Here is a 13,535-nt window from a genome sequence, read left to right as displayed (position 1 = left end):
TTAGGCAAAACAACAAGTAGGGCTTGGGGAGTAAGGGTTTATATTACTGTAGGTGCTCTAAGTTATAGCTGATGTGTTCTCTCTCTCTCCACCCATCCCAAACCAAAGCCAAGCTAGATAATACCTGTAAACTTTTCCACGGTCTTTTAAATGTACTTCAACATTTTAAGAACTAGAAAATAGTTTAAAAGTTTTTTTCAAATACGATATTAGGGATGAGACTACAAATTAAAGATTAGCATTCATTTAACATGTCAAGAAATAAAATACATTATTCTCTTCCCCTGGGGAGTTGTAGACAGAGAAGAAGTCAATGATTCTTGGCTATAAACTCCACTTTCACTATAAGAGCTGATGTTTGGAGAGGAAGATCGAGATGGTGAGTCCATAGTCAAGTCGAGCTTAATTGCAGAATCAGGGCTTTCAAGATCAGAAGTACTGCCACTCAGTTTTGCTCTTTTCTTAGCTGCACTATTACGAAGGGACCTAAGAGAGCTCTGCATCTAAGGAAAAAAAAAAACAAAAAACAATTAACTTTGCAAGACATTTATCTGAGTAAAAGTTATCCTAAGATTTTAAATTCCATTTACCATACCTAGCAAGCCACTCTCCATTCTGGTACTAACAAGATGGATATTAACATATTTGTACATAGTAAAAATACATATTTTAAAAACAACCAATATAAACAACTTTGTAAGCCCCTTAAGAGGGAGGATCTCAAGCTATTATTCACCATGGTATTTCCAGCACTAAGACCAATGACTAATATAATAAAATTTAATTAGTAAATAAATCATTGAATCAGATGGTAGACATCTGAGTTGAAGTCAGAGAGGTCTAGCCAATCTTTGGTCATTGGTGTGTGGATGTGGCCATTTAGAAATTCTGTGAAAAGTAATCGGTTTTCTAAAATTTGAAGTTTACATCAAGTTTGCCAGTGTTAGGGGTCAAAGAATAACAGATGACTGTATGTGACTTCTGAAGCCAAGTGTTTCCAGAAATGTAGAGTAGAAGATGCTATTACAAACAAATATATTAAAGTTGGGAATAGAACCCTGAATGAATTAAGGAACCCAGAAACATACATAAATTGTGTTTCACTTACATTTTGATTATAACAATTATAATGGTTGATTCAACAGTATGGCCACTTCCCTAATAAATCCTTAGAAGGCTGAATATTTAAAAATAGTACTATCCTCCTATATTTATCAATAATTTTATAAAATTGAAATTTTTACAAAATTCTATAAATTTTATAAACTTTATAAAATTAAAAATTTTATAAAATTGAAATTACCCTTTCAATTATTCATTAAAAGAAAAAGGGCTATTTTTAAGGTATCATACAAATAATGCAAAAATATGTAGCATCAGATGAAATTTATGAGTTACGTAGGAAAATGCCTCTTCTAGAACTTTCTTCCCTTTAAATGAATTCTCTTCCTAGTGCCAGTGAAATACAACTGGGGTGGGGGGGAGGAAAGATTTTACAAGCAGTCAGAAGTTGGAATGACTGGGCGCCTGGGTGGCTCAGTTGGTTAAGCGACTGCCTTCGGCTCAGGTCATGATCCCGGAGTCCTGGGATCGAGTCCCACATCGGGCTCCTGGCTCAGCGGGGAGCCTGCTTCTCCCTCTGACCCTATCCCCTCTCATGCTGTTTCTCTCTCTCTCTCTCAAATAAATAAAAATAAAAATAAAATCTTTAAAAAAAAAAAAAAAAGAAGTTGGAATGACTAATTAGTTCATTAAGAACCAATTTTGGTACACATGCTTAATGCTAAAAAAAAAAAAATGCCCTTAAAATGAATATGCATTAATATTAACTTTATTTTATTGAGTAAAATCAGTATATGATGCTTACATCTTAAAAACAGGCAAAAATAAGACCACAAAATATAATTGAGTGTTTCAGTTTACACATTTTATGTAAAACACTTTTTAAACCTGACATCAGGCAGACTAATATGATGAAAAGAAAGCATCTATGGAAATAGTGCTCCGAATCCAAAGTAATATAGCAACCACATTCCTTCTCTGACATAATTAGCATGTACAGAGTTGTCATATTGGCAATGGATTTTTATAGTATAAATGGAGTGACTGAGAATTCAAAGAGTATATAATATGACCTCAGTTTCATAAAGATAAATAAACTTGTACATATGCACAATAGACACCCAAGAATGTTCAATGCACCACTGTTTTCAATAGCAAAAGACAAGGAATAAGCCAAAATCAATTATGATAATATCATAAATATCAAAATATTAATATATTAAAAGTACAAAAATACATAAAACACAAATTAATGGTGATAGTGGTTGCTTCTGGTGAAGGAGGGAAAGGAACTGGATTGGGTAGGGAACTATGTTATGTTTCATTTATTTAAAAATAGGAAACAAATATGCAAATTGTTCACTTGGGAGGGATTAGTGTATGGGTATATTGCTATATTACTCATACTTTTAACTTAAAAAGAAATAATATATGCATAGAAGAAATACTGAAAGAAAACACATTAGAGTGTTAATGGCAAATTATTCTGGGTAGTGGGATTTGGTGTGATGAATTTTCTTCCAATACTTCACTATAGTTTCTACATTTTCTATAAGGATCATGAAATATTTTTATAAAAAAGAAAACATGTTATGGAATTAAAAAATACTTGATTTTTCCTTAAATAACAGCTATCGTATTATAGAAAATTACAAGCATTTAAAAATTAAAAATGATATTTGGCTCTAACCTCTTCTTGATCCAAATCTTTATCTCTGATATCTAATTCTGAAAGATCAATTGTAAGACTATCTTTTTCACTCTTCCAAATATCATCAGGCTCTTTCTTTTTGGGTCCCACTGTGCTTAAGTCAGCTTTATCAGGCAAAAGGCTGATTCCCCTTGGTATGGGAGGGACGGGTTTGGTCCCATTTAGGCCTCGTCGGGAAGACGGTGATCTCACCAAGGCAGGTGTAAGTTGAAGCGGAGAAAGTTTTTCTTGAGAATTTTCTCCTGCATGAAAAAAACATATTTTACTTATATTTTTTTAATTTCAGAGAACTGGGAGTTATAATCACAAGTGTTTGGAATACAACATTTTTAAATTAAAAAACACATTGTCTTTTATTAGAAGATTACTATTTAAAATCAAATCGGAGGGCGCCTGGGTGGCTCAGTTGGTTAAGCGACTGCCTTCGGCTCAGGTCATGATCCCAGGGTCCTGGGATCGAGTCCCACATCGGGCTCCCGGCTCAGCAGGAAGCCTGCTTCTCCCTCTCCCACTCCCCCTGCTTGTGTTCCTGCTCTCGCTGTCTCTGTCTCTGTCAAATAAATAAATAAAATCTTTAAAAAAAAAAATAAATAAATAAAATAAAATAAAATAAAATAAAATAAAATCAGATCGGAGTATCAGTGTCCCCTAACAAATACAACAAAAATGAGTTACCAGAAATTCTTTCATATTAAATAAAAATACTATATACCAAGTTAAATTTCTATCTTTATACACATTATCATAACTAATATTTGTATGATAAAGTCCACAAGTAAGCCAGAAGGACTACTTGCCTGGCTTCATTTAATTATGCAAGCAACATGTGAGTGACTACTATATGCAAAGCAGTAATGTTGGGCACACGAGAGAACAAACTGAATAAACTCTTCAGCTTTCAATACAATATTTGATCTTGTAGGAAAGACAAACATAGAAAGAAATTAATGGAGGAAATGAAGGTGTAGTGCTAAGAAAAAGTGATAAAACTGACTAACCATGCAACAAATTGACCTTATGATCATGTTATAAACCAGAACATCACTGAGGTAGGGTAGTTTAAAGGTGTACACCTTAGCTCAGAGGCTGGGGATAAGAAAGTATGTGGGATATAGTGGCTGCCCTTAATAGACTTTTTATTTTGAGATTGGATCTGTCTTGAATAAATTTATATGCTAATTTCATTATTTTGGAAAGGGCTATTGTTTTTTTTAAAGATTTTATTTATTTGTCAGAGAGAGAGAGAGACAGAGAGAGCACAAGCAGGAAGAGCGACAGAGGAAGAAGACAGTTCCCCACTGAACAAGGAGCCCAATGTGGGACTCAATCCCAGGACCCTGGAACCATGACCTGAGCTGAAGGCAGTTGCTTAACGGACTGAGCCACCCAGGCGTCCTGGAAGGGCTATTGTTAAGAAAAGAATATTTTAGTTAACAAATAATAGAAAACCCTTTTAAATAAATTTAACATATACTAAGCAATTAAAAAATGTAGAATAAATGGATACTAAGCATTAATTATAGTAATTATGATATTTTATATTTCTAAAGCTAAAATTCGTTACTAGGCTCTCGGGCTGTTCATGTTCATTATAAAGCATTATTAGCTGCCTAGTTCTGAAAAATGATTTTAAAGTGCAAAATTAAGAAAATAAATGACAATTTCATTTGAATTTTATTTTATATAACATGTTTGATTTATTTAACATACTATCATTTTCCTAGATGCTTACTAATTCAGAGAAATAAAATGCAGTTTACCAGCTCTTAAAGATCAAACAGCCCTAACTCCAAAGTAATATTTCAAAAACACAAATAAATTTGAACAAAGTATTAATTTTTACCATCATTTCTACCTGGAGGGTCAGACGATTTTTGTCTGACAACCTTTTTCTGTGGACTCGGCTTTGGTACCCCTTCGAAGCTTTTAAGAGGCCAGGAATTGGAGAAGTTAATCGAAATATCCTGAGACTTCCTTGGAGATATGGTAAGAGATGCGTGCTTTGGACTAGTTCGAGGTGATGAGAGAGGATAGGATGGAAGGATGAAGCCTCCTGGACTTGGATTTAGACCAGAGTATGATGAAGTACGTTCTGTTTGGCTACCAAATGTCTGCTGTGTCTTAGGAGCAAAATTCAGGCTAGCATACACTGTAATAAAACAAAAGAAAGTATGTTACTTATGCATATACATCTAAGAGTTTAAAATTGGTTTGCTTTGGGCGCCTGGGTGGCTCAGTTGGTTAAGCGACTGCCTTCAGCTCAGGTCATGATCCCAGGGTCCGGGATCGAGTCCTGCATCGGGCTCCCTGCTCTGCGGGGAGCCTGCTTCTCCCTCTCCCACTCCCCCTGCTTGTGTTCCCTCTCTCGCTGTGTCTCTCTCTGTCAAATAAATAAATAAAATCTTTAAAAAATAAAAAAATAAAAAAAAAATAAAATTGGTTTGCTTTTCACTTTCAGATTATTATCCCATCTGGTGTTTATTTCTTTTTGTACAGTGTGAAGTAAAGCTCTAATTTAACTTTTTTCAATATAGATAGTGCAACTGTCCCAGTGCTATGTTTTAAACTGTCCTTTCTTTTCCATTCATCTATAAAGCTCAAATATATACACATATGTATGTATGTATACACACACACTGAGGTGCGTCTTATTGGTTCAATTAGTCTATTTTGTCTATCCCTGCACTAGTACTACAATGTTTTATTTATCATAATGCTATCCAATAGGATGCGTGTCCTTCCATTTTTTAGCTTCTTCAGAATTATCTTGGCCATTCTTGTATTTCAAGTCCTATACAAGATCGTCGTTGGGTTTTTGATTGGAATGACATTGAATTTACAGATCAACCTAGGAATAACTGCCATTTTCCTGATATTCAGCCTCCCTGTTTAAAAATGTGGGATCTCCTTTAAAGTCTTCTTTTATGTCTCTCAGAAATATATTTTAGCTTTCATAATAAAAGGTATGCAAATCTTTTGTTAGGTTTCCATATACTTATATATTTTGTTGATACTGTAATTTCTTTCTTAAAAATTATATTTTCTGAAAGTTGCTGGTGTCTAGGAACTTTATATTCTGGCTTTGTATCTGGTAACCTTGCTAAATTGCTTAGTATTTTAACAGTTTTCTGTATATGCTTTTAGATTTTTTGTAAGTGATCTAGTAATTTTAATAATGATGATGATGGCAATTATGATAATGATAATGATGGGAGATACTGCTTAGTGAGCACTTTACTTTGTGTCAAGTAGTGTTCTAAACACTTCATGGGTATTAAGTAATTTAATACTCACAGCAACCCCATGGGGGTAGGTACTATTATTACCTTATAGATTAAAAGAAAAAAATGTAAGAGGGTTAAGTAAATTGCCAAAAATCACACACTAGGAAATCATAAAGCTGAGATACAGACCCAGGCACTGTGGCTTCCAAGTGCTCTTAATTATCACATTTTATCTGAGAGTACTGACAATTTTTGTTTCTTCCTCTACAAACTTTATACTTTTAATTTTGAGCTAGGCTCTCCCTAAATAGGGAGTAAAATGACTCCCCCAAATTTTAGCACGGATTTTTCTTTGTACCCAGACTTAATATCAAAATGCCACTCAACATCTTCTTTAAAAAGACAGATGACCCAAATGTAACAATGTCAAAACAAAACGCTTGATTTCCCAGTCAAATCTAGTCTTCTCCTAATCTTCCTCTTGGTAAATGGCAGCTCTATTCCTCAAGTTGCTCAGGCCAACAACACTGGACTCATCTTTGATTGTTCTCACAAACTTCACATCTAATCCATTAGTAAATCTTCTGTCTCTACATTAGCAACACAGGGTGATCACTGAGTCTGAAAACTTAGGTGAATACAGAATAAATGGCTTATTCATAGTATATGAGCATAATGGGCACAGCATGTGGGAAAATACTACAGAGTATGCACACTATCATTGACCCAGGTGATTCTGATATTATTAGAAGCATGCCAGAACAGACTGGTAGAAAGTAAATCACTCAAAATTTTTCTTTAATAAAACTGGCCACAGCTTGTTTAAAAAAAAAAAAAAAAGCCAAATGAAGTGGGGGAGTGAGTTACATTGATATCTGGAGAAATCCAGGAAGAGAGCAATAATAAAATTATTACTATAATAATAAATAATAAAATAATAAAATTATCTATATTTCCAAACTTTATGGCCACCCTGTATATCAAAATCCAACTACTTCTCATCACTTCCACTCCTTCCTAATACAAGCCGTATCATCTCTCACCTTTACAATTGCCATATCCTCACTAGTTTGCTTTGTACCTGGCCCCCATTGTTACTAAACCCATTCTCTACATAGCAGCTCTGATCCTTTTAAAATAGTCAAATCAGGCTATTTTTGTTTCCTCTCAACAACTTCCTGTGACTTCCCATCCCACTCAGAATAAAATCCCAAATCCTTACTATATTCTGCAAGGCCCCAAGATATCTCTGAAAATTACTCTCCCCCCCACTCATTCCAATGACCTTGCTATTTCTCCAATAAGAGAAATATGGTCCTACTTCAGAGCATTTGTACTTTGATTGTTCTCTCTGCCTGGAAGCTCTCTTCTGGATTTCTCCAGATATCAATGTAACTCACTCCCCCACTTCATCTGGCTTTTTTTTTTTTAAACAAGCTGTGGCCAGTTTTATTAAAGAAAAATTTTGAGTGATTTACTTTCTACGAGTCTGTTCCGGCATGCTTCTAATAATACCAGAATCACCTGGATCAATGATAGTGTGCATACTCCGTAGTATTTCCCACATGCTGTGCCCAATTATTGCCACTGTAGTGATGGACACCAGTTTTGGCCAACATGGCGTAGTATTCTATTTCAGATTTCCTCAAGGTTGGACAGTTGCTGGCAAGGATGACCAGTTTCGCTTTGCCATGTCTGATCATTTTCAGAGTCTGCTTGTACCCCAGCTCATACTTTCCACTTTTCAAAACAAGCTGGAGCCTAGAGTTATCAACTCCAGTGACTTTTTCATCTTTTTTGCGGCCAGCATCTTCCTGCCTTAGATGCGGGACGGCCCCAACCAAGAGCAGCTGCCAAAATGGCCTCATTTGGCTTTCTGCTTAAACGTTTGCACTCCACAGAAATTCTCCTTATCACATTCTGTCTCCTACCCTGGCTTATTTTTCTTCACAGCAGTCATTTCTATTCTAGTTTCTTTTTTTTATTTTCTCCTCTACTAGATTTTGATTTTTAGATTCTAGAAAATGCCTGCTTCCCAATAAATACTAGAGGGATTAGTTAAATGTTCAAAAGCAAAGGTAACAGTGAGCATTTTTGTCTTATTCTTGACTTTAAAGTGAATTTTAATATTTTAACACTAAATATAGTTGCTATAGGTATTAAGAGATATTAATCAGGTTAAGAAAGTTATTTGTAGTTTGTTATGAGTTTGTAATCATGCACTGATGTTGAATTTTAACCACATCTATTGACACATTTATATAGTTTTCCTCCTTTCTATGATAAGGTTAAAAATATAGGATTTTCTGGAAAATTACTTACACATAATATATTACACATTTTAAAACCACATTGCTAGATTTCACTTGCCAATACATTATTTAGGACTTCGTCTTTCATGAAAGTGAGCCTGGGCCACCATTTTTTGCTTTTATTCATTAACTTTATGGTATGGTATTAATGCTATACTCATCTCATAAAATAAAGCAGGGAAACTTCTTTCTTTCTTCTTTCAGTTTGTATAAGATAGGATTTATCTCTTTTTGAAGGTTTGACAGAATACTAGGAAAATCATCTGAGCCTGAGACTTTGTCTTTTTTGTGTGTGTAGGGGTAAAATTTTAAAATAAAATTCCTTTAATGATTACAGGTCTAATGAGGTTTTCTATTTCTAACTGAGACAACTTTCACAAGCTTATTAATTGTGTTGTTCATTACTCTGTATCATCTAATATAAAACTTTATTCTATTTAAATTTTCTTTTTTTTAAGATTTTATTTATTTATTTGAGAGAGAACACAAGCAGGAGAAGGAGCAGAGGGAGAAGCAGACTCCCGCTGAACAAGGAGCCCAACGTGGGGCTTGATCCCAGAACCCTAGATCATGACCTGAGCCCAAGGCAGATGCTTAACCAACTGAGCCATCCGGTGCCTCTCTATTTAAATTTTCTACTAACATTTGTAGATTTGTTAATTTTCTCCTTGTAATTCTGTCAACACACTCCCCCCCAACACACCCACGTCCAAACATTTTAGAAAAGTCTAATCTCTTCCTGAATTGTTCTTTTTCCATAATAATGATCATCTTTAGCCCTAAAAATATTTTTACCTTTAGTGTGCATATTTTCTCTAATATCAGTATTTTTATACTTGCTATCTTTGATTATTTGCCTAGTATATCTTTTCCATGCTTTACTTTCTCCCATTCTATTTTGACGTGTTTTAGGTATGGCTCTTAAAAATAGCATTTCATAATCCTATTAAAAAATGCACAGAAGACATGAATAGACATTTTCCAAAGACAACATCCAGATGGCCAACAGACACATGAAAAAATGCTCAACATCACTGATCATTAGGGAAATGCAAATCAAAACTACAATGAGCTAATACCTCACACCTGTCAGCTATAATCAACAACACAGGAAACAACAGGTATTGGTGAGGATGTGGAGAAAGGGGAATCCTCTTGTACTGTTGGTGGGAATGCAAACTGGTGTGGCCATTCTGGAAAACAGTATGGAGGTTCCTCGAAAAGTTAAAAATAGAACTACCTACAGCCCAGCAATTGCACTACTAGGTATTTACCCAAATACAAAAATATTAATTCACAGGGATACATGCACCGTGATGTTTATAGCAGCATTATCCACAATAGCCAAATTATAGAAACAACCCAGGTGTCCATCGATTGATGGATAAAAAAGATGTGGCAGACACACACACACACACACAATGGAATATTACTTAACCATAAAAAGACTGAAATCTTGCCATTTGCAATGACATGGATGGAGCTAGAAAATATTATGCTAAGCGAAATAAGTCAATCAGAGAAACACAAATACCATATGATTTCACTCATATGTGGAATTTAAGAAACAAAACAAATGAGCAAAGGGGGAAAAAAAAGAGAGAGGGAAACCAAGAAACAGAAGGGAGGCAGGTGGGGGGGATGGATTAAACAGGTGATGGAGATTAAGAAGTACACTTGTGATGAGCACTGGGTGATGTATGGAAGTGCTGAATCACTATATTGTACACCTGCACTTAATATTACACTGTATGTTAACTAACTGGAATTTAACTAAAAACTTTAAAAAAAGTAGAAAAAATATAAATCAGAAAAAAATAGCATTTCAATTTTAATAAATAAAATAAAATCTGATCATCCATGTTATTTAAATGCTAAGTTCTGTCCACTGATATTTATGGTAACTACTGATATATTTGGTTTTATTCTACCATCTTATTTTGTGCTTTCTATTTATCGTGTGTTTTATTATTTTTTCTTGCTTTTTATTGATCTTTTCTTTTTATTCCTCATCTAATATAAAAATCTACTTGTAACCATTTAGGGTTCCCTTAAATTTTCCTATAATATTTTTTTGGAAGATTTTCAACAACAAAAGACCTAGCTTATGTATACTAACAAAACTTTCTTCTGAAGACTTAACTAGATGTAATTATGTATCACTTATTTTTAATTCATAAATGACATAGTTTGGACCTTTACTTCTACCTAAATCTTATTTGGGTGGAAAAGGGGACTACAGGAGATTTAAGTGGTCACCAATTTACATGTAAATGAAAACTTTCAACTTCCTGATTTGAATTGCAATGCTCTATTAATAGATTCTGATGCTTCCATGTCAGTGTGTTATTACATATTCCTTTTATTAAGAGATTTCAGGATATTTCTTACAAAGAACTCAAACATCAAATTTTTTAATGCACATAAAGAGAACCAATAGAATGCCAAAAAAAAAAAACAAAACCAACATTTCCAATGTTTGGTGTGGATCACTGCAACATTTAAAATTGGGAAGGAAGCTTCTAGATAGTTTCTGGCATCTACACCCAGGTCTTCAGAAATCCCACCGAGAATATTAGTTGACATGGTGGTGGTCCTAATAGACTTTTTAATGTACAACCTACTATTAAGTTAAATGCTGACTTTGGAAGAACTTGATATCCCTTTAGTAGCTACTCTTACAGGTATTTTGAGAGGTTATAGAAAACCAAAGCCTCAATGAAGATCTGATTAAACACTGAGAGTGGAGGTAGTTATCAAAGGTAATGTAATCATTTGGGGATATCCTAAACAGGAAGAGACTAAGCAACAGAGAGAATCTTCGCTGCTTCCACAATTCACAAGTCCCAAGGGTATCTAGTCAAAATTTAGGAAATATCTCTATCATTAAGAAAGATTAACTGTTTTATTGGGAAAACACTATAAAGAAAAACTTCATTGAGTCATATGGCCCTTTGTAGTGTGTGGAGGAAAGGGTTGCTAAAATTTAAGTACTATATTAACTAAATCTTCCTTACTGATTTCAAATGAGCATTACTTTTCATTGACAAAAAAAGACAGAGGTACATCCCTATCATTCAAAAAGCTTTAGTAAAGGATATGTAACAAAAATTAAAACACCTCTAGAAATATTTCATATGATCTTACCTCTTAATAATAATCGATAAAGCTATTAATTAATACATACATTTAAGAAACCCCTTCAGATAAAAAATTCATATAACTGACAGCCAGCCTCAAGCCCTTCCTTTTGTTCTATATCTTAGAGACATAAAAGATATCTGAAATGATAGCTAGTCAGGAAGTTATGGTTCCTAACAGGAGACTTAATAAATTCTAAACAACTTTAAAAGTTAAAACTGCTGGGACACCAGGTGGCTCAGTCGGTTAAGGGTCCAACTCTTTTTTTTTTTTTTTTAAAGATTTTCTTTATTTATTTGACAGAGACAGAGACAGCGAGAGCAGGAACACAAGCAGAGGGAGTGGGAGAGGGGGAAGCAGGCTCCTGCTGAGCAGGGAGCCCGACGTGGGACTCGATCCCAGGACTCTGGGATCATGACCCGAGCCGAAGGCAGCCCCTTAACGACTGAGCCACCCAGGCGCCCAAGTGTCCAACTCTTGATTTCAGCTCAGGTCATGATCTCAGGGTCGTGAGATTGAGCCCTGTGTTGGCTCCACGCTGGGCATGGAGCCTACTTAAGATTCTATCTCCTCGGGGTGCCTGGGTGGCTCAGTTGGTTAAGCGACTGCCTTCGGCTCAGGTCATGATCCTGGAGTCCCGGGATCGAGTCCCACATCGGGGTCCCTGCTCGGCAGAGAGTCTGCTTCTCCCTCTGACCCTCCTCCCTCTCATGTTCTCTGTCTCTCATTGTCTCTCTCGCAAATAAATAAAATCTTAAGAAAAAAAATTTTTGAAAAAAAAAAAGATTCTATCTCCTCCTCTCCCTCTCTCCACAACTTGCACAGGCAGTCTCTCTCAAAAAGGAAAAAACAAAAGTTAAAACTGCCGTGGAAAATAATTGTCTTCTGCTAACATAGTACTTTTTAATGAATAATGTTTTTAATTACTTGGTATTAAAATGCTCATCTCCACCATGAGTTTCTAAACCCTCTAATTTCCACCAGTCATATTTACATTAAGATTATTAAATCTAACATTTTAGGGTAAGTTATAAAAAAATGTTATTAAAAATATAAGATTGATTTCTTTTTTTGCAATGAATAAAATTACACAAAATAACATATAAGCTACATTTGGAAATTCCACATATTTATAAATCATTTGTATCCAAATAAAGTTGGAATTTAAACCTTTATCTTGATGATTGTTAGCTGTCCCTAGGTATTGTAAGTCAGAATCCACACTCCCACTTTTCCCACATATCTGTGAAAATCCAAGTTGTCCACATTTCCCAGAAACATTTGTCTGATGAGTCCCAGTACTGCCTTTGGAGAGAAGGAAGAGAAAAACATAAAAGTAAATGTTAACTTTATTCCATGAATATATCTAATTTCAGAAATATTGATTTCATTTGCATAGGAATAACTACAAGAGTAACTGTACAGTGAACTAGGCAGGCAAGAAAGGGACAGTTTTTGCTATTGGCATATCTGAGTAGTATCAGGGGTTAAAGAACAGAAGAGAGACTGGAAAAGTACAAACAAAGGTATATTGAAAAATATACACAAAAACAGTTTCTTTCTACATGCTCCCTCACCATGGAACATTTCTCCAGACCTGGCTTTCCTTCTCCCCACCCCCTAAGTTTTTATTTAAATTCCAGTTAGTTAACATAGAGTGTAATATTAGTTTCAGAAGTAGAATTTAGTGATTCATCACTTACATACAATACCCAGTGCTCATCCCAACAAGTACCCTCCTTAATACCCATCACCCATTTAACCCAGCCCCCCCAACCTCCCTCCAGCAACCCTCAGTTTGTTCTCCATAGTTAAGAGTCTGTTTTATGGGCACCTGAGTGGCTCAGTTGGTTAAGCGACTGCCTTCGGCTCAGGTCATGATCCTGGAGTCCCGGGATCGAGTCCTGCATCGGGCTCCCTGCTCGGCGGGGAGCCTGCTTCTCCCTCTGACCCTCCCCCCTCTCATGTGCTCTCTCTCTCTCATTCTCTCTGTCTCAAATAAATAAATAAAATCTTTAAAAAAAAAAAAAGAGTCTGTTTTATGGTTTGCTTCTCTTTTTTCTCCCCCTATGCTCACCTGTTCAC

At 35.2% G+C, this 13,535-nt stretch overlaps 1 protein-coding gene and 1 pseudogene across 7 annotated transcripts in view; both read right to left on the bottom strand.

The window, feature by feature from the left end:
• TOGARAM1 (TOG array regulator of axonemal microtubules 1) overlaps window positions 1-13,535 on the bottom strand; it is a 77,936-nt gene that overhangs the window by 44,747 nt on the left and 19,654 nt on the right. For 5 of the 7 annotated variants that reach the window (XR_010405163.1, XM_064570985.1, XM_064570984.1 and 2 more), the window contains exons 3-6: window positions 12,621-12,755; window positions 4,617-4,922; window positions 2,753-3,015; window positions 271-503 (exon numbers count right to left, since the gene is read on the bottom strand). Coding sequence is in view for 6 of the 7 variants with exons in the window: in XM_064570985.1 (XP_064427055.1) it covers window positions 271-503; window positions 2,753-3,015; window positions 4,617-4,922; window positions 12,621-12,755 (937 nt within the window). In the remaining variant the exon portion in view is untranslated. The remainder of the gene's footprint in view (window positions 1-270; window positions 504-2,752; window positions 3,016-4,616; window positions 4,923-12,620; window positions 12,756-13,535) is intronic. The other 2 variants (XM_045900769.3, XM_064570983.1) reach the window with 2 other exon arrangements.
• Window positions 6,849-12,612, bottom strand: LOC129046538 (large ribosomal subunit protein eL30-like; annotated as a pseudogene).

This window comes from Mirounga angustirostris, unplaced genomic scaffold (genome assembly GCF_029215605.1).
Source record: "Mirounga angustirostris isolate CCGP_5_RB_7025 unplaced genomic scaffold, mMirAng1.0.hap1 SCAF_9, whole genome shotgun sequence".
NCBI classification, from domain to species: domain Eukaryota; kingdom Metazoa; phylum Chordata; class Mammalia; order Carnivora; family Phocidae; genus Mirounga; species Mirounga angustirostris.
Note: the sequence above shows the minus strand (reverse complement) of the source record. Positions and strands in the feature narration are given on the sequence as shown.